Below are 18,210 nucleotides of genomic sequence, written 5' to 3'. Positions count from 1 at the left end.
ATGTGTGTTTTGTTTGGGGGTTTTTTGGGGGGTTTTTTGTTTGGTTTTTTGTTGGTTGGTTTGTTGTTTGTTTTTTTTAGTTTTGGGGGGGTTTTTAAAATAAATTATTCTTAAGACCACAGGTCTGTTCTGTTCACTAGTGTTCATTAGGCACAGTCAGGTGTTCCAGGCCTCCTGAGGAGTTTCTCAGTGTCTGATATACTACCCTTACTTTTATGGTATACTGCTATAATTGATTGTGAGGGAGGAGGTGCTTCTTTCACTTGATTTTCGTGGCAGGCACAAAAATACTTGTGCGCTTGGTACTTTTTATATCCTCCTTCTGCATGTGAAAGGCAGTTCTCCATCTGTGCCCTGGCAGAATTCAAGCAGGTAGTAGGTTAGTATGTATTCTTGGTGCTGGTGAGAAGAGTCCTGTCATGCATGCTTGCTTTTTTAGTATGTATGGAGATCTTAAAGGAAGCTTGCATACTTAGGAGGATGTTGCCAAGCGCTTTATCGGATGTAAGAATTTTCATTAGCAATTAAAATGAAAAAGAAGAAAAAAAAAATGCCGTTACTCTGATTTTTAAGAGAGAGCATCTAGTTCAATTGTAACAGTCATTTTAAATTCAGGGGAAAATAATCTGTGCTGTCCAGAAGCCTTTAGCCTGTATTGCCTGCATAGGATGTTCTGCTGGGTATCATTCCCTTCTGGACACATGGTCTGTTTGCACTGGTGCCCCTATGGAGGCTGGAATCAGTGCATTGAGGTAGCTTTTTTTTTCACCACTGCTGGGAAGCCTTGAGACAACTCTGGGTCCTTGACCTGCCCAGGAACCAGTGGTCAATCAACTCAGTTAAAAAAGAAACAAACAGAAACCTCTGTGACCCAGGTTCCTCTGCCCTGGAGATAAATGCCTTGTATGAGAAGTCTGGAGAGAAAGCGTGTTTGCTCATGTGCATCCTGCTTTGCAGGTGCAACAGAACTAAAATCTCTGCTACTTTAGAAGAGATCCAGGTTTCCCGTTTGATTTGGAGTTAGTTAATCTTTTTTAATGGTCGTGGCAAGATGTTTGCCTCCTGTTTGTCACACAGAGGGCTGCAAAACCAAGAACTTAAAACACAAGTGATTCTAAGATTATTTATGTAATTTGTTGGCTTTTAGTCTGCCCTCGCTGATGTACATCCTGGCTATTAATGTAAAAAGAAATCAAACTGGATGTGACAGTACTTTAGGTTATTTGAGGAAGGCTTTGCGATGCAGAAAAGACTTTCCTGTGTGTTCAGGTCAGGTGGGGGTTTAGAGGAAGAAAAAATGAATGCTCAGAGTGAACAGTTAGACCTTTCTGCTTGTGTCCTTTTATGTTTCATTTGGTTCATGAAAGGTTTGGGTGCCTTTGAAGTGTCTTCAGCGTGTGGGGAGCTCGCTTTTCCTGCCTTTGGAAGAGAGCAGTAGGGAGCAGGGGGTAGGTCATCTCTCCCCAGCAAAGCAGGGCTGTGAAGAGATGAGTATAAACAGAGAGGGCTGGGCCCTTTTTAAGTCTATACTATGCTCCAGGAGATACTTGAAATTCAGGCTAAAGGCTATGTTGGTAGTAAATTGGAGGGTTGAGGATCAAGGGCGTAAGTGAAAATTGGACTGCACAACTGGGGAATGCAGAAGGGCTGTGCCTGCTGTCAGGACTGCAGGCTGGCTCTTGCAGGTTGGTGCAGGATCAGGATGGAACTGATTTCTATTTTCTGGGTGTTTTCATGAAAGGCTGTTACTACAAGTTGTTGTTTCTAAGCAATTATTTTAAATATTTTTTTTCCATTTAGGGGATGCTGTGGGTCATACAGGAGATTTCATTTGAGTACAAGGAAAAGAGCACAGAAGCTTGTTAAAATGTGTGGGAGAGACATATAAGTTTAAAAAGTCACTTTCCTGTACTGGCTTTCATCAAACTAGTGGCAAATTTGCTTTGTATTCCTACAGGGCCTGGTTTGAAGCAAATAGCTCAGGGGTGAAAGCAGGGAAATACAAGCCAGCTAAGGAAAACAGTGCAGCTGATAGCCTCATAGAGGCTCAGTTATTGTTTGTTGTATACAGGCACATAAAGGTAACCACTTTGGATGTCCTGCTTTGTTTTCTACTATTAAATGTGTTACTAAGAACTGGGAGAGTAAGTTCTGTTCGTGTTTTAAGTTGGATCATGTCAGCAAGTCCATCCATTGCATGTCTCCCGTTTCCTTTCTCCTTGCAGCAATATCCGGTGCTTCAAGATCGACCAGCCCTCGGCCGGCGACGCGTCGGGAGCGCCAGCAGTGTGGAGTCACGGCTACACGGAGGCGTCCGGCGTTAAGAACAAGTATGGGCTGGCCAGGGCTTTGTTGTGCGAGCAGCCCAACAGCAGAGCGCCTCTGGGCCGAGACAAACAGATCCTTTCCTCAGTGGGAGTTTTGGGGATGTTTTGGGGCTCGCAGAGGCCAAGCCACGTCTCTCCATTTGTATAGCGAGCTCTCCTGCCTGGCTCTCCACTTGGGTCTTTGTTAGGGAAGTTGCTAAGATACAAGTGTAGCCGACACATTTGGTCTATGCTACTTGCAAAAGATCTGAGTGTTTAAAAGCATTCTCCTCTTTGCAAAGCTTCTTTATCTTCAACCAAAGGATGTTTACCAAGCAAATCAGAGATACTAAAGAAGAGACAGAATGGCCAAAACTCTGAATATTCATAGTGTATGGCGCTCCTCTTGACTAAGGCAGCACTTGACAAATAATGTACCAAGAGCCTGCTAGTCTCTGTGTTGCTGGCAATGTGACAAATCTTTCTTTGTTCCTCAAATACCTTCTCAGAAATCTTCTGCTACCTAGGTTTCCGTAGCAAGTGCCAGCAAGCCTTTCCTAGCTCTTAGCTGATTTAGCACTCAACTTGGTTGTCAGCATGCTAGATCCCAAGGATGGCTTTTGGAGTAGCAAGTGCAGTTTAAATTGGTGTTGTTTCAGAGATACTTTCCCCCCCTATTTCTACAAATAAGGGACTTGCTTACATGCTGAAAAGGAGGAAGAATCCTTAGGGCTTGGCTTGAACTTCCCAGTATACTTCTCTCCATGCCTTAGTACTGTTGATGGGCCTGACTCACCTCTGCAGCTCAGAAAGCAGTCCTGAAACACCTGTGACCAGAGGTGTCTAAAGCTGGTGCTCAGACCAGGCTGCACCTCTCTGGTCAAAATGACAAGTTGAGAAACTAGTAGTGGGATAAACCCCCTGATGTTTTCCTGTTTTGTTTTTTCCCTAGGCTGTGTGTGGCAGCACTTTCGGCCAACAACTTCTGTGACAACCGGGAGGCCCTTTATGGTGTGTTTGATGGGGACCGCAACGTGGAAGTGCCCTACTTGCTGCAGTGCACAATGAGTGACATCCTGGCAGAAGAGCTGCAGAAAACAAAGAATGAGGAGGAATACATGATCAACACTTTCATCGTTATGCAGAGGTAGTCTTGGATCTGAAGCTTTTTTTACCTTGTCTGTGCTCACTGTGCAGTTTCTTTGCTTTCAGGTCAGGCACCTGCTCTTGCTTCAAAGAAACGTGAGAGGAGGAAAAAGCCTGGGTATCTGGCTACAGTGTTTCCTTTTATTGCTTGTTTTGTGAATATTGCTCTCAGTTCCTTTCACGTGTGGGGAGAAAAGCCCCAACACCTCTCCAACCAGACAAGAAAAATCCCTATCCACTTGCAAAGTTACTAAAATGCTCATGACTAAGTGGTGGGTGGAGGTTTATTTCTTTCTGGTATCTTCTTGAAGTCTTAAGGTTTACAACTGGCCATAACCAAGTCAGTGGTATGAATGTCTTGATCATCTTTTTAAACCTCCTTGCTACTACTGCCTGTAAAGCCTGAACTCATCTTTTCTGTTCCTCTGTACCAATTCAGGTTATTTAAGGCTACACAAATATTTAAAACATGTAGTCTGACTTCTTAGAAATCCCTTTGGCCTTTGAATATTATTTGAGCTGGACCCATCCAGAGAGATTGTGATACAATAGCTGTGAGTGTAATAGCAGTTCTCTGTAGTGGTTTGGAAACTGTGCGTGCTGTTCTTGACAGAAGAAGAAATTGTGCCTAGGGAGACACTGAGTGAAGGAGGAGTGTGAAAGGAATTGAACAGAGGAGAGTGAAGAGGTCAGGGAAACAAAGAAGAAAGCAAATAAGCAGCTTAGAGACTAAGTTGATCAAATTAAAAGTAGCATTGCTTATTGTTGAATTGCTGCACCCTTGGAAAGGAAAAATACTGAAGTTGTTGTATTGGGAAAGGCAGGGAAGCAGTAGGGTGGCATTGAATCTTACACACGCAAGAGAGAAAACACTTCCTTCCCATAATTGCTTATAACAGTGCCTCAGACTGCTAACTGAGAAGGTGGTTGCCATATACTTAAAATAATCAAAAATAATAGCAAATTTCAGTACTGAAAGTACTTATTAAGTGGTTTTGTTTGCTACTAATGCAATTTACAAGGAATGTGGCATTCCTACAAAAAGCTGCGTCTTTTTTTTTTTTTTTTTTTTTCTCTCGAATAAAAATCAGCTAACTACTTCTTTGGATAACCAGAAATAATATTCATTCCAGTTGCAGTTAGTCATTCACTGATGTTTACAGATGGTACACAGCACTCCTAAAGTGTATTTGTAAAAAATAATTTTAAAAGCACATTGAAGCTTGGTTGCAAATTTAGTTGTGCATTCTCTCCCCAGGATTTTGAATCTAAAGTTCTTACTAGCTATACCTAGCCTTTATATAAATATTAGTAATTAGCTTTCTATTTACTATAGGAGTAAGATCCTGATAAACAAGCTACTGGGAAGGATGTTTTTTCACAGTCTAATATTGAAATTAATTTACATTTTAATGTCCGGATTCTGAAAACTTCAATTTTATTCATAGTTTTTTTTTTTCCACTGTGGCTCCTCCTGAAAAAACAGCGTTTAATTTTTTTTTCAGGCTTAAACATTTCTAAGAACATGTTTAACAGGTTAGTACCTGACAGCATAAATTAAAAATGTATCTTCTTACAGTGGAAGTCACAGCCATTGTGATTTTTTTGGTCATAATTTGATAGCTTCTAAGAGCATTATCCTGAAGATATCACAAAACAGTGAACCTCTGTATTCTGCTTTTGCTCAAAAGTAGAGGTTTTTTACAGTCAGAATTATTATTTTTATAATAAGATCCATAGCTTCAGAAGCCAAAGCTCTACCTGACCTTTAAAACACTGTAAGATGTAAAAGAAAAGACAACTGTGAAACTCTTATAAGCGCAAAGATTTTTTTTTTCTAAAATTGAGCATATTTGAGTATCTGCATACGTGAAAATAACACCCTGCCTGAGAGTTGCACGTGGGATTCCTGCAGTGCTGCTGCTGTAGTGTCAGTCCTCAGTGACTTTTGTTTCTGTTCCAGTGATCCAATAGAGCCAGTGCCCCAAATGCTTCTGATTGTGGAACAGCGTCTGTTTCTCCATAGTGCCCCGAACACTTGTTTTCCAATTAAAGAACAATCACTGTTCTGTTTAAATTCCAGGAAACTTGGAACAGCTGGACAGAAACTTGGAGGCTCTGCTGTCCTTTGCCATATAAAACATGATCCCATGGACCCTGGTGGATGCTTCACACTAACCTCAGCAAATGTGGGGAAGTGCCAAACTGTTCTCTGCCGGAATGGGAAACCTCTGCCTTTGTCCAGGTGTTACATGATGAGCTGTGAGGAAGAGCTGAAGAGGATTAAGCAGCATAAGGCCATTATCACAGAGGTTAGAGAACAGCTGGGGACTGTTAGAACTTGGAACAGCAGTGCATGAAATTGCATGTTGGTATCAGTAACCTCTAGGAGGTGGTGTTCATGGTGTGGGTTCCTCAGTTGCACTTTTCCTTTCAAGGTGATTCATACCATGCAGTCAAATTGCATTTCCATCCTATTGCCATGCTGAATTTTGATTAGCTTTTAAGAGTGAGCAGCTGTGAGCATGTTGCATTGAAACAGGAAAGCAGATACTCTTCTCCTAATGGGAGAGGAATTGCTGTGTTGGAACTGTCATGGAGAGCTTTTCCAATTAACAAAGATGAGAGGGCAGAGCACTTGGAGCAATGCCGTCCTTCCCTTAGGAGACTCCTTGCTCCTGGCAGGCTGACTTTGCTGTCTGAGCTATGTTCCCAGAACTGCCCTTTGACAGGCTGCTCTTGAAGAGAGCACTTGCCCAAAAGGAAAACTCACCCTGTGCTCAGCTGAACCGTGAGAGAGGAGAAAACTATTTGTTCCTTTCCTAGAAGCTTGAAGCCACCGCTGTCAGTTTTGCTTTGCCTTGTGTGACACATGCAGAGGAACAGATAAATATCGAATCCTCCTAATGGTGGGGGAAAGGGCAGAAACCTCACTGCGTATGCCTGAGAGCAGGGTGGGCGTGTGTGTGGAGTAAGTCATGTGCCTGTTGATCTTGCCAGGGAAAGGTGAGAGCTGGGATCTCAAACTTGACAAGTTGAAAGGGAATCACTCCAACATAGTGTACATCACGGAGGCACGCTCATTTTGTGGCTCCATAGAGGAAAAGAGAAATTTCTGGGCTGAATCTTCAGATGACTCACTGATTTCATACACACTGATGGCTTATCACTGCTGTCAGCCTTCTAATGGGAAAGTTAACAAGCCGACATGGGGCTTTTTTTTTTCTTCTGAGTGATTTTAAGGAGGAAGCTTTTTTAGTCTTGGTTCACTTTTCTGTGGTTATCTGCTTTATAATAACCCCTACAGTTATTAGCTGCACCCAAAGAGTAAATCCTCACCTTTACTGTTCTTGAATACGCAATTAGCCGGGTGCAGCTATCTGCAGCAAGCTGACAGATAGCCAGACTTGCTGTTTCAGACACTTGCTCTGCTTATTTTGGCAGTTTGCATTCTAACCAGGACAGGATTCTGGGATTTGGACGTGCATGGGATTTTTTTCTCAAATGCGTCCGTTTTTACTGATGTTATCCCTTCAGATACTACTCCTCCTCCCTTTGGAAATGTCATATCTAAGTGGAAATGTAGTAAGTAATTGGGGCGTGTAAAACATTTCACTACAACTCAGCTGACTGAGAGATGTAGACTTGCTCTCTGCTACATTTGACTTGCATGCTTAATTTAAAGGGTTTTTTTAATGAACCTTGGTTTCTAAAGTGATGAGCCAAGATGAAACCTACAATTGTTACAGCTGCAAGAGAAGACTCATAACTGAATGACCTGCCCCTATATCAAATGTGTGTTGCTCTGCTCTGTCCAAAGCCAGATACAGTGGGTGGAGGAGGGATGAGTCTGACTCACTGGTAAAAGATTTGTCCAGTTGGCTCTTGCAGCTGTAGGAGCAGAATAGATGGCTCTTTGTTGCAGCCTTCTGCTTTGTTGGTCTGTGCATAGGTGGTGCTGATGACAAATCAGTTGGGTGTAGGAGGTGCAGCGCAGGATTGCAAAACAGCCTTTGCTGTGCTCTAATCCCAGCTCTGTCACCTCGTCACTCTGCTTGTCTGTCTCCTTGTCTGTGAGTGGCAGTGTTGGGGGTACCACAAAAACAGCCATCAATAAAATACAAGGAGAGGCAGGTACTGTATATCCTTGTCTGTCACGTTGCCAATTTCCTGTCCTTTCTAATTTCAGGATGGCAAAGTGAATGGTGTGACCGATTCAACAAGAATCTTGGGGTACACCTTCCTTCACCCAAGTGTGGTGCCGCGTCCTCACGTCCAGTCCATCACCTTAACTCCACAAGATGAATTCTTCATTCTGGGGAGCAAGGGGCTGTGGGACAGCCTCTCAATGGATGAAGCAGTGGAGGCTGTCAGAAATGTGCCTGACGCGCTGGCAGCCGCCAAAAAGCTTTGCACTTTGGCCCAGAGTTATGGCTGCAATGACAGCATCAGCGCTGTCGTGGTTCAGCTCAATGTGACAGAGGACAGCTTCTGCTGCTGTGAGCTCAGTGGGGTCCCACCCCCAAGCCCAGGCATCTTCCCCCCGTCTGTCAATGTGGTCATCAAGGACAGGCCCACAGACGCGCTCGGGATGCCGTCTTCGAGCAGCGGCATGGCTTCGGAAATCAGCAGCGAGATCTCCACCTCGGAAATGAGCAGCGAGGTGGGGTCCACAGCCTCGGACGAGCCCCCGCAGGTGGCCATGAACGAGAACAGCCCGGCATACCCGGGGGAGCAGCGCTGCATGCTGCACCCCGTCTGCCTGTCCAACTCTTTCCAGCGGCAGCTCTCCAGTGCCACCTTCTCCAGCGCCTTCTCCGACAACGGCCTTGACAGCGACGACGAGGAGCCCATCGAGGGGGTGTTCACCAACGGCAGCCGCGTGGAGGTGGAGGTGGACATCCACTGCAGCCGAGCCAAGGAGAAGCAGCTTCTCCAAGTGCCAGTGGAAGCCAGTGACGAAGGTATCGTCATCAGTGCCAATGAAGATGAGCCCGGCCTTCCCAGGAAAGCTGAATATTCCACCATGGGCACAATAGGGCGCCGGCGGGGCAACGGCTCTGTGGCACCACACGAGAGGAGCCATAACTTAATTGAAGTTGCAACGGATGCACCACTCAGAAAAACCGGGGGCTACTTTGCTGCTCCAGCACAACCTGATCCCGATGACCAGTTCATCATCCCACCAGAGCTCGAAGAAGAAGTCAAGGAGATTATGAAGCAGCACCAGGAGCAACAACAACAACAGCAGCAGCAGCAACAACAGCAGCAGCAGCAGCAGAGGCAGTATCCAATGGACCACCTGGCAGACTATTACGACACACCACTATGACCCACTCTATTTACTGCTCAGAAATAAACTAACAAATAAGGAGATTTGACTGTGAGACCCAGTGGGCTTGCATTACAGCAGGGGTTTTCCTTACCCTTTTCCTTTATATACTTCCTTTTCCTTATCCTGCCACTACAGATAACTGCAGCTTTTCAGTTTGTTAGGTTTAATATTCACTGACTTTCTTCTAGAGACGCTTGACTGGTAAAGTTTAAAATAGTTAACCCTCCCTTAACATATCAAGTGTAAAACAGGAAAACAAAAAAAAAAAAAGAAAAAAATAAAAAGGTTTAATATATTGCTGAGAAACAGATGATGATGTAATATTTTTTAAAATGGCTTGTTTGTTTTGTTTGAAAAGCAGGGCAGTAGCCAGTGCTAAATGATTTAAGTAATATTGTAATACTGTATTTCTTTGAGAGAAAAGGCTTTTTTTGGTCTTGAAAATGATAGACATTTGTAGAATATGGAGACTAACTCCTAGGAGTTGCTTTACTCTTTCAGGTGACTTAAGTCACTGAGATTCACTAATTTTCTCTGAGAGAACAGTTGATTGGGAAATTCCTGTAAATAGCTCAGTGTTGTATAGTGATGCTTACATGTTTTGTAGCCTTGGCATTAAGGACACAACCTGAAAAACTGACCTTTTTTCTTAAGCGACTCTTGGGGCCATGGTCATTAAGCATAATGGACTGTGTGGCTGTGTACAAGTTAGCTAGAGCCCAGGTGGTGTAGACTGTTCAAAGAAACCCACTTTTTCCTCCAGTCTCTTTCTTTCCTTACTTTTACAGACACGTTTTGTTTGTGTTCCTTACTGCTGCCACAACCAGCATGATTGTATAGAGCTCATTTGCTGTAGAACATTTACATACCAAGAGTTATATTAAAGCCGAATGCACAAATGAACATGTCATAATTTTTGTTATAATAAATATGAAATTTACACCTGATGTCTGCTTTTATGTCTGACTAGCTGAGCAGCAGCTCTCAAACAGCAGCTTGCTGTGGTTCCTCAGCATGCTGCTCAGTTAAACCAAGAAGTGTTGAAACTTTTTCAGCTCAATCACATTTTTACACTAACTGCAGAAGCTCACTTGTGCTTTCAGAGTTGAAAGGTTGTGCAAAGTGGCCTTTAAAAGATACAAACCAACTCTCTGAAGAATTGATCTCTTCGTTTTTTCTTTCTTGGTACTAATTCAGCACTACTGATTTGCCCTTTGCCGCACTATTGACAATGCCAGAAGACTGAAGAGGAGTGGTGCTCTGGCTCTGTCCCGCTGGAACTGAGTGACTGAAGATTGAAATGATGAAGGGATAAGAAAAGTTAGAAGGAAAACATTGGATACTGAGAGAAGAGAGAATATATGAGGAGAAGGTGGAAAAGTGAATTTAAGACTACCTATGTAAATTTGCTCCAATGTGCTGAATGAACCTGAGTTCGATGGCAATCAGACTTTGGTAGCAAAAGGGCATCTTTTTGGGATTCCTGTGGGAAGGGAGCAGTGTCCTTTCTCATATTGCCCCCAATCAACTGCTCCATTTTACTTCTCACTCTCTAAAAAGCTGAATTAGTGTGCAGTCATGACAGTGTCTTGTTCCTTCTTGGCATTTGGTCTGTATTTGGGAAAAGGACTGTGGTGACAGGCTGCTGTCCTTACTCTGTTCTAGAGTGAAATAGCCAAGTTAGAACAGGATTGCTGTTAACAGAAGATTTTTTGTTACTTTTCCTTAATAACAATAACAACAGAGGAGCAAACATTAAAATACCTGGTTTGATAAATGTTTATAGCACTGTCTACTGTAGATCTAGAAGATTGTATTTCATTGTAATTTGAGCTTCTAAATATCTCTTTCTTAAAGGACACTCATTAAATAATGTATTTAAACAAACAAAGTTTATGGTTTATTGGTTAGTAACTCTTAGGTGTTCTTTGGTAAACAGTTTGTATATTTCAGATTTTGCTGAATTGATTCCCTGTCCTTGGAAAATACTCTCTTGGTTTTTTCCTTCAGTTCCAATGCTGCTTGAGGCTGAAGGTGATCACTAGCAAGGACACTACCTTTATTTTCCTGCTGCTGGTGGAGGAGTAACCTTGCTGCCACTGTTGGTCTCTGTTTGTGATAAGGTGTCTCTGGTGTACCCCAGAGGGAGGAGCAGAGGGCAGAGTAGGGGTGGAAGGGGAACCGTTTCATGTGAGCTAAACTTTGGCTCAGTGCTGACAACTGATACTTCTCTCATATGAATAGGAGGATATGCACATAGGTTCTGTAAAGACTTTCCCTTCCCTCCATTTGAAGGACAGACTCCCAAGAACTTGCCAGCCTCTGTGACATTCACTGCGTACAGGCAATGATGTGGTTTCCCCCCTTATGCCCTTACTTGGAAGCATAGATGGTCAAAACTGACAGCCCACTGAAGGTTGCCCCTTTCAGCTTGGTGCCTTCTGTAAAGCTAGCCCCTGTGGCAGCAAAGTGACAGGATTTTGGTGGAGGAGCTGTACCTTTGGATTTTTGCTCTGCCTTGAAAAGATGTCTGTGATAGTAGCCTGTCTTAACAAGTCATAATATGAAGGATTGGTGCGTTCATAGGGGCAACTTCATCCCTCTGCTGGGCTTTGTGTCGTGTTGGGCTAGATCAGTAGGTTGGATGGCTTGCAGCATCTTTGTAAATAGCATTTATTTTTAAACAAGGGCAAAAGGTATTTTGTTCTGGCTTTAAACTGGGACTTGAAAAACAAGGTACAGTGTTTGCAATTCATTATTTTTCTGGACGTTGCTGTCCTCTTTCACAAAAGGGGGTTAGTATGTTCTTACCTCACGAGGGGTGAAGCTAACGTCACTGATTGCATCTACATGCACTAATATTGTACATGATTTTAGGATTATGTTCACAGTATATTTTGCACAGTTTTGACCTACTGGGAACTACCTGCCTCAAACAGATGTGGATTTCTTTGCAGAACTTGACAGCTGTAGCAGGGACATAGGTTGGGAGCTAAAAAGAAGAATGCTTTCAGCTGTGGAAAATGTAGAACCACATTACCTTTATAATCAAACCTTGCGTGTCCTTTGAAACTTGCTGATAGATGTATCTGAGACAAGCAGAAATGCATGAATAGGAGGAGGTAGATGGCTGATGGCAGAGAAATGAACATATTTACATTATTTCCTGGAAGATAATTTTAAACAGAAAATTGTGGTCATATTGAGAATCAACTGAGTGGCTTCTTTGCTTGTAAATGCAAGCCTTTTGTTAAACGCCATAAAAGCTTTTTTCTTGCTTTCTGCCCATAGTGCTCTCGTGTAATGCATTTTGTTGTGCCTGAATAGGCTGTTGGCGTCCTGCCTGGGCATTCAGCGTGTGGCACCACCATCTTTGTGATGGTGACCAGTGCCATGGTGGCACTGCCTCCCTCTGGCTTACTGCCCTCGGAGCGTGCTGCTGTGTCCATGTGGGTTGTCTCCCTCATGGCTACAGAATGTGCTGCTGCTGTAGTGCCCTGTAAGTTTTGCTTTAAGTAATCTCTTCACAGCAAGCTCAGCTTCATCACCAGCCCTCGTGTTTGCAACTCATACATGTAATTTTCTAGCAAATTGTACATATTTCTTTTTTCAGCATAACTTTGCTACTCCGGAAGTGCATCTCTGTGGGGCTGGGTGCCAATGAAATGTCACACTTGGCTCTGGAGGTAATTTCTGTATTTCTGCACTGTCACGGATGGTGCCTCGTGGGTGCAGCCTTGCAGGTCTGGGCTTGCAAATGTGCACTTGAGTGGGTTGGTTGGGATAACCCCGTGAAGGGTTTGCTGGTCGGGGGAGCAGAAGGGCTTGAATCAATTCAAGCAGAGCAGTAGGATTCAAAGGAGTGAAGAGAACAGTAACTTCAGCCTGATCAGCCTGATTTCCCTGGACACTGCCAGCCGTCAGTGAAGAGATGCGCTTTTTCTAAGAGGAGAAGGCACTCAAACCAAACAGTTCTCAGCAGTGCTGGAGGGTCAGGTCCCTCAGAGCTTTGGCTGCAGGGGGGAGCTACATGGCCAGAAGGTGGTAAAAATGTCTTTTGGGCTCAGCTGGAACCAGGACAGCCTTGGCGTCTGTTAAATGACTCTACGTTTACTTTTCTCTGTTAACCTGCTTTACTGCCCTGCTTTGTTGGTTCAATTGACTTGTTCGGGGTTAACTTCTGCTATTGTTGCACTAATTGATTTGTCTTACATATTTGTTACCTGCATGCTTGCACTGCTTGCACTGAGGATTTCATGGGGTGCTGCATGAACCAGTCTGTTTCCTCTTGATTGTTTGTGTTTTGCTGTGCCCTACACTGATGCTGTAAGTGTTCAAATGCCCTACCTAACAAGACTGCTGCTTCTGTGGAAAGCTAAAAGTTAAAATTCGTCTGCTGCCTGAGAACAAGTAACTCTTTGCAGCCATTTCAATCAAAAGGTGGGTGTGGAAAACCCCCAGATATTAAATAGATTAACAGCAGCCCCAGGGCAGAATCAGTGTACCATTTATCTAGGACATCAGTGGGGAAAAAGTTCCTTGTTTGCTCCAAGTCCCTGGTTTAAATGATTGGTCCCTGCTTTTATCCAGACCTTTTTATTTGTATTTCCATTCCCGTTGAGGTCAACAGTTCATCCTTTAGATCATCCTTTCTCAGGCTGACAAGTTTGGATTCACCTGCGGTTGACTTGGATACCTCGTCCTACCTTTTATCTCGTTCCATGAGCTAAGCTTGCCCTCTGGGTTGAGACTGAGGCAGGATCTGAGCGAAGCAGACACTATCTCATCTTTTTCCATATTTTTTTAATACTGTAAGCTGAAGGGAGACACTTAAACTGCAAGAGCTTGTCAGGAGCATGACAGCATGAGGGAGCTGTTGTATAATAACTGCAGTGTTACAGAGACCTGGGACAGGCAGGACTGGTCTGCTCCCTCGTAGGGAGACTCAGGAGTTAGGTGATCCCTTGAGGCTTTCTGCTGTAGGAGATCCAGGATGCCTGGGTTTACAGTCAGAGTGTGGATTCCTGCACGTCAGGCTTTGGGGGAGAGGATGAAGTATGCAGTATCAAGGCTGGGAAGTAGTTCCTGCTGGTGGATGAAGTTCAGCTGGCTCTTCTTGCCCTGTTCCCTATTAGGATTTCAATTCCAATGTCTTGCTGCTCATCACAGCCTCTGGTGCGTTTGGTGTTCTTGTTTGAGCTTGTTCTTCTGTGTCTCTCATTAAAACTTGAGGAAACAGACAGAAAAGTGGTCTTTTACCAGTGGTTCTGTAGAATTGTCTGTGGAGGTCTGTGTTTAGGGCATGTAGGTAACTTAGGGGTGTCCCGGGGCCATCAGTGGGCAGGGACGGGGCTCTGGAGGTCTTTTAGGAGCTCCTGGTGCCAGCAGCACTGTGATGAGAGCCTGGGCACCAGACACAATGCTCTGAGCACAGCAGGCTCTTCTCCCCTCGTCAGATTCAGCACAGCTGCACCAAGAGAAATAAATGTGTTTTAACCGTAAAGTTGTTAGTATTGACTCGTGGAACAGATGGGATTGTTTTGCTAATTAAATGTATGCTGTTGAATGCTTTAAAGGAAATTGGGATGCAGAACTGTGAAGAGACACTGGTGTAGCAAAAGTCTGTGACTTGTGAGATGCTTTTTCATTTTAATTCCTCTTAAGGAGAGACTCACCAGCATTTTGTGGAAAAAAAATCTTGCAGTAGGTGCACTTGCAGTTAGTACTTACCTTGGTCCTGAAATTACAGAATATATAGTGACCTATTGTGCACAGAAGAGTGCAATAGTGAAGTACTCTGTTCAAATGTATTGAAAATTGGGTGGCAAGGACGAGCAAAAACTGCTGTGTCTTTTTAAAGTGGCCAAAGCTGTCCTCCTGAAAGCAGCAAATCTCCCCAAAAGCAAGCTTTGACAAGTCAGCTGTGGTAGTTTCATTTTACAAGGGCTAAAGAGATTTTTCCGTTCTCTCATTTCTGTTGGGCAAAATTTGGCCACAGAGAATCAACTCAGGTATCAGCAAAGTCATTCCCTGGCATTTTCGGAATGCTCTGGTGATAAGAACATGGGAAAGGATGTCCCCAGTCCATCCTGCACCATCAGAAATAGGGGTGTGTAGGAAGGGGGATCCATAGCAAGTGGCCTTCCCCACTCCCAGTGGCCTGTGGCTTGCACTTGTTTGAAACAGAAGCAATGTCCTTGTGAAGATGATCAGAGATGGCTTTCAGGCCTCCTGGTTTTTTCTGATGAGGAACTGAGCGTTTATATTTGGGGTGGGAAAAGGCGTATTCTTGCTGTCCGTATTAATTGGGAGCTGCAAGGGCTCCCCCTCGTGTTACCGCGGGACAGGACCAGCATTGCCGCATCTTCCTTCTTGGCGGCTGCCAGTGGAACGGCTGCATCCCGCACCCTTGGGCTCCCACCCCATCGTGCGAGCCATGCAGGAGCACCAGAGGCCCGGAAAAGCCTTCCCTCAGCTGAGCAAGGAAGGCAGGAAGGCAGCAACACCGACATAGCAGGAGTTGGCTTTGCATGGTCCGAGAGCTCTCAGAAACCCCCTGAGTGTTAGAAGTATTTGCTGTGAGTCCAAACAAAGATGTGAGGACTGAGGCAGCCAGGGAAGCCACACCTGCTACTGCTCAGGAGAGCATCTGCAGTGCTGCCAGGTGAAACAGGGTCTTATCAAGATCTCAAATAGTCGTAGCAAATGAGCAATGAGATCTTCATCCCAGCATGTCTCACTTATTTGGAGCAATAAACTGCTGAATCTTCACCATCAGAGCTGATCCACAACAGCGTAAAAATCTGAATTCCCTCTAAGTTGCACAAGTTCTGAAGCATGTCCAGAGAAGGGCAATGGAGCTTGTGAAGGTCTGGAGCACAAGTCTGGTGAGGAGCAGCTGAGGGAGCTGCAGGTGTTTAGGTTGCGTAGGAGAAAAGGAGGCTCAGGAGATGTTATCACTGTCTACAACTGCCTGAAAGGAGGCTGTGTCCAGGTGGGGGTCGGCCTCTCCTCCCAAGTAACAAAATGAGAGGTAATGGCCTCAAGTTGGACCGAGGGAGGTTTAGGAAAATTTCTTCACTGTAAGGTGTTCAGGCATTGAAACAGGCCGCCCAGGGAAGTGGTGGAATCACCATCCAAAAAGCTGTTCAAAAGCTGTGGCTGTGGGCACTTGAGGACATGATTTAGTGGTGAACACAGCAGTGCTCTTAATGGCTCTATGATAGGGCTATCTTGTTGGGGAATTATTTTTGCATTCTGAAGCAAGGAAAACACCCTGTTTGCACCTGTGTGCATCTGTCTCATGAGCCTTTCTACATCCTTCTGAAAAACTAATTACTTGTAAAACACACGCAGGCATTTCCCACCCTCGAGCCCTTCAGCACGGCCTGCAAGTTTTGGGGAGCCCAGTAGCAGGTGCAGGTCTGTGTGCAAAAGGCATCCCTGGAAATCAATAGACCATTTGTAGTAATGAAGGGCATCCTGTGACTTGCCCGTTTTGCACTGTCACACGCCAAAACCAATTACATCCAATGCTTTGACAACTGGTGGACCTTGCGAGGGGTCTCATGTTTTATTTATGGCGGGTGATGCTGAGCATCTGTGACAGTTTTTGTGCTGTGCTGGCATTGAGCTGCTGCAATACACCAAGTGCCACCTTTTCTGGGAGATGATGTTTTGAAGGAGAAGAGTGACAATGAATGTCACAGCTGTCATAAACAATGCACTCGTAGTGCCCTTCAGCAACTTACCTGGGTCCTGAAGAACAAAAGGAGACGTCCAAGTTCTGCAAATGTGTTTGAGAGATCTGAGTTACTGAAGTTCTGATGTGTATCTGTAGCTTTGCTTAACTCTACAGTGAATATAAGTTGTGGTGGAAAACTACCAGAAGAATAACTTTAATGCAGGCGAGTCTGCACTAGGAGTAAAATACATGGATTATGAAAGAAAAATTCCATTCAAACTGTTCTTTAGTGCTCTAATCCCTGTATGTATTCTCATCAATTTAGAGCAGTTTCCCATGTAAATTGAGATCCTGACTTTTCTTAATGCTAAGCCTTGAATTCAGTTTCTGCTGTTGCACAACCTGTTTGTGTCCCTAGTTGTTTCTGCACATTGGATACACTCAAACTCTTCTCTGGAGGACTCATGGAAACAGCTTAAATTGGGATAAAATGTATTATAGTCTGGGAATTTTTTCTATTAATTTTCTTTTGTCTTTAAGAAAATAGGAGAGCTTCTTGTTTCTGCTTACCTGAAAATTTCCTTTCTGCAGATGGGTACAAAGGTCCTTCCCCCTTACAGCTGCTCTGCAGCAGGATGGCAATGCCCTAATACACAAAGATCTTCCAGCAGCACCAGATTTCCAGTTCCAGATATATTAATTATTTGGGAAATGTAAAGGTTATGTTAAGCTTATTTGGAAGAGTAAACATCCTGTCTCCTCTTTGTCCTCCCCCCCACCAGTTTTGCCTTTCACATTGAAACAAGAGACCTGTGTCCTTGGAGGGTGATTTGCTTTCTTTTGGACAAGATTTCCCCCAGACTGAACTATTTTATGAATTTGTTTGAATAAAGGGCACATCTAGGAAAATGGGTGCTCAAAGGTGCACAACCCAGCATCATGAAATTTTCATGGCAGTCTACTCAGTGGTGGGATGCAGGATCAGGGGGAGGATTCCCTCCCCTCCGCTCCTTCCTCCTCTCTCCTTTCTTTCTTTTTTCCTATCTTTCTCAGCCTAAATATCTTACAGCCTTTGTTTCCTCCTCAGGATTAGGGCATGGAGACACATTTTTTTCAAAGAGAGATTGTTTTTCTCTGAGAGTCTTCTGTGGGAGGGGGTCCCTCTGTGGGTAGCTAATGCTGGGGGACTCAGCTAGAGGCTTTTCTCTCTGACTGACTAAAGCTGTTTGCTCACACATTGAAGCAGACTGGTGCAAATTGATGGTTTAAACCCAAAGGGGCTGGCCAGGAGTCTCACAGGTAGCTGAGATGAATGAGCTACTCAGCCCAGCTCCTTTCACTAGTGACCTCTCATCTGCAGTGAGGCTTTTCTCCTGCCAGGCAGCTCCAGTTCACCCTGCAACCTGCATCCATTTCCTCACATCTCCAGGGATGGTGGCCATTTTAATCCTCTTTGTGAAGGTTCAGAAAAGGCTTGGTGTCCCAGAAGGCTTCTTGCTGTACCCAAGGCTTTGAGGCTGAGAGATGCTGTGCTGTCTCCCCCCAGGACAGCCTCTCAGAGAAGGGCAGGTTTGGCCTTTGCTATCCCTATTTCCTTCACCGCAGGTGAGTGTTACAATGCAGATACTGCAACACGTGTATCAATCAACGAGGCCCATGGGAAAGAAATATCTATGGACCGATTCTTGCTAAATGTTTCAGAGATGTTTATTCCCCCAGCCGCATGGCCGGGATCTGCC

At 44.4% G+C, this 18,210-nt stretch overlaps 1 protein-coding gene across 1 annotated transcript in view; it reads left to right on the top strand.

Annotated features, from left to right (window-relative positions):
* PHLPP1 (PH domain and leucine rich repeat protein phosphatase 1) overlaps nucleotides 1-9,734 on the top strand; it is a 64,575-nt gene extending 54,841 nt beyond the window's left edge. Inside the window, 4 exon segments of the mRNA XM_017738599.1 lie at nucleotides 2,226-2,330; nucleotides 3,259-3,453; nucleotides 5,536-5,764; nucleotides 7,642-9,734. Coding sequence (XP_017594088.1) covers nucleotides 2,226-2,330; nucleotides 3,259-3,453; nucleotides 5,536-5,764; nucleotides 7,642-8,784 — 1,672 coding nt within the window. The 3' untranslated portion in view covers nucleotides 8,785-9,734.
* The last annotated feature ends 8,476 nt before the right edge of the window (nucleotides 9,735-18,210 follow it).

Source organism: Corvus brachyrhynchos, unplaced genomic scaffold (assembly GCF_000691975.1).
Source record: "Corvus brachyrhynchos isolate BGI_N302 unplaced genomic scaffold, ASM69197v1 scaffold237, whole genome shotgun sequence".
NCBI lineage: Eukaryota > Metazoa > Chordata > Aves > Passeriformes > Corvidae > Corvus > Corvus brachyrhynchos.
This window is presented reverse-complemented; position numbering and strand designations above follow the sequence as displayed.